Source organism: Colobus angolensis, unplaced genomic scaffold, assembly GCF_000951035.1.
Source record: "Colobus angolensis palliatus isolate OR3802 unplaced genomic scaffold, Cang.pa_1.0 Scaffold44, whole genome shotgun sequence".
NCBI lineage: Eukaryota > Metazoa > Chordata > Mammalia > Primates > Cercopithecidae > Colobus > Colobus angolensis.
In genome coordinates this window covers 1,647,100-1,649,385 of record NW_012117821.1, presented here as the reverse complement: position 1 = coordinate 1,649,385, position 2,286 = coordinate 1,647,100, and the positions used below count along the sequence as shown (strand labels likewise).

The 2,286-nt window shown below is 61.7% G+C and overlaps 1 protein-coding gene across 2 annotated transcripts in view; it reads right to left on the bottom strand.

Moving 5' to 3' along the window:
- Positions 1–2,286, bottom strand: part of LCN15 (lipocalin 15) — a 20,485-nt gene that overhangs the window by 3,465 nt on the left and 14,734 nt on the right. The window contains exons 1-4 of one of the 2 annotated variants that reach the window (XM_011957283.1): positions 1,054–1,167; positions 531–670; positions 374–444; positions 27–137 (exon numbers count right to left, since the gene is read on the bottom strand). In XM_011957283.1, coding sequence (XP_011812673.1) covers positions 27–137; positions 374–444; positions 531–670; positions 1,054–1,149 — 418 coding nt within the window. In that variant the 5' untranslated portion in view covers positions 1,150–1,167. Of the gene's footprint in view, positions 1–26; positions 138–373; positions 445–530; positions 2,247–2,286 lie in introns of those variants that run through there. The other variant, XM_011957284.1, reaches the window with a different exon arrangement.

Here is a 2,286-nt window from a genome sequence, read left to right as displayed (position 1 = left end):
TGGGGGGAGGTGGGACAGGCACTCACTGTAGAGCTGCACCATGGTGCTGAGGGCCCCCTCCAGCTCCTTGTAGATGTAAAGGACCGCGAAGGAGCTGTAGTCTGTGTCCACGATGCGCACGTCCAGGTAGCCCAAGGCTGCGGAGAGACAGGCCGCCGATCAGGCTGGAGAAGTGGATGGGCCGCCGGGCACCGACCCCACCCACGCCTGCCCCTGCTGCTGGGCTGTGAGCATGTTCCCCGAGGACAGGGGAGGGGCGGGCAGGGGCTGGAGACTGGGATGGACAGCTGGAGCCCTGGTGGAAAGTCAGCCCCACATCACCCCCAGAGAGGCGGCGTCCAGCACCCTTGAAGGCGGATGAAGCAGGACCCACCTGGGACTCTGAAGTGTCCCTTGGAGCCCACCTTCAGGTACTCGGCATCCACCTGGTTACAGCCGTCCGCCCTGGGGGTGCACAGCTGGCTAACTCCTGGCACCCAGCTACCTCGGCCCCCCAGCCCAGCCCAGGCAGCCCAGCCCAAGTAACTCACCCCGGGAACTCCATGTGGACGTGGAGGCCGCCCTCCTCTGTGGGCCTGACGGCCCTGGTGGACATAGACAGGTGGTCCTTCTTGCCCAGGAAGACCTTGCAGTCAGATGCCATGGAGACCACGTACCAGAGGCCTGAGAACTGCCGGGGACTTAGTCACCGCAGGCCAGGACAGCCAGCAGCAGGGCCCTCCTTGCCCAGGGACCCAGGGGACAACCTAGAAGTGACACGGCAAGGGGCCTCGGAGTGGCCATCTCTCGGGTGCGAGCTGAGCCCAGGTGGACAGGAACTCATCTTGGGCAGGTCACAGTGCAGCTGTGAGCCTCAGTTCCCCAGCTGTGAAGTGGGTGCAGTAATGATCCATTCACGGGCTGGTTTAGGATTAAATGCAGAGCGGGTCTACAGCACGTGCCTGGCTGGGCACAGAGCAAGTGCCCCAGGAAAGGCAGTTGTCACAATTATCACGTTGTCTCTGGCAGGGGCCCAGCTCCCACCCACCGCAGGACAGCAGAGGCCCCTGGTACCTTTTCAGCATTGAAGTCAGGCTGCAGCAGAACCTCAGCCTGTGCCGTGGGCGCCCAGAGAAGGGCCAGGATTGCGCCGAGCAGGAACAACGTCATCCCCTCACCTGCCCTCCAGCCCCTAGTGCTGAGTCCCTAAGCCCCAGGGGGCCAGCTTTATAGCCCAGGCCACCACCTGGGTGCACCTGCTCCTGGGCGGAGCAGATGGAAGCGGAAGGCACTTCGGCTTTGAGACTCCAGCCCTCTTGTCCATTGTTTGGCACAATCACTCGGGTGTCCCCCAGCCTCAGGGGGCATTTCCTGGAGGGCTCCAGACAGCCAGGCTTTGGCCTGATGCACCCGGGCTGAGGATTTGTCCCCTAGGCCTGCCAGACATGTCACCAATCACGGGGTCACTGCCAAGCCACAGCAGAGACTTGTCCTGGCTTGCCTGGACTCATGCCCAAGCCCCTCTGTCCACACCGTGTCTGGCTGGGCTGAGCCAGGGCCCTTGGGGTGCAGCTGCAGGCAGCTGGGCTGGGGTTGCTCTGGCTAGGCCCCTCTCCTGGGGTCTGGCCACCCAGAAAGCCCCCTTCTCTCACCCCCAACATGTGGGTAGGGTCACACTGGCAGAGTGTCCAGGGCAGAGCTTGTGCCCCCACACTGTGAGAGAGGCCTGGGCACCCCTCACTCCAGACCTCCACCACCCCCGATGCAGCCCCCAGCTGGGCTTCCAGCAAGCAGGTCAGGGACCAAACAGGACCAGACGGGGCTGGGCCGGCCCTGGGGAGGATTACGGCATTGGATACCACCTTATCACTGGTTGTGTAAGCATGCGGGGGGCAATGACGCCAGGAAGGCGCCGCAGGCTGGCAGAGGCCGGAACCTCCCAAGTGACCTCTCTGTGTTCCCACAGAGCACCCAGGGACACTGGGCAAGGAGCAGCAGGTGGCCTCAGAGCATACCACCCAGAAACCTCTGGTCAGGGTTGGGGGTCCAGCCAGGGAGGCCAGCACTGCCAGTCCTCTGGAGTGAGTGAGAGTGAGGCAGGAGAAGGGGACCTGGAGACAGCAGGGAGCCTAAGGATATTCTGGAACCAAATCAAATGGAAACACCAACGATAATGGGAACGTGAATGGCTTTGTACCTTCACTCCATCCTCTCCGTTCACATAGGGTTTACGTAGGGTTTAGATAGGACTCATACCAAGTATATGACTTTGGTTTTTTTTTTTTTTTTTTGAGACAGAGTTTCATT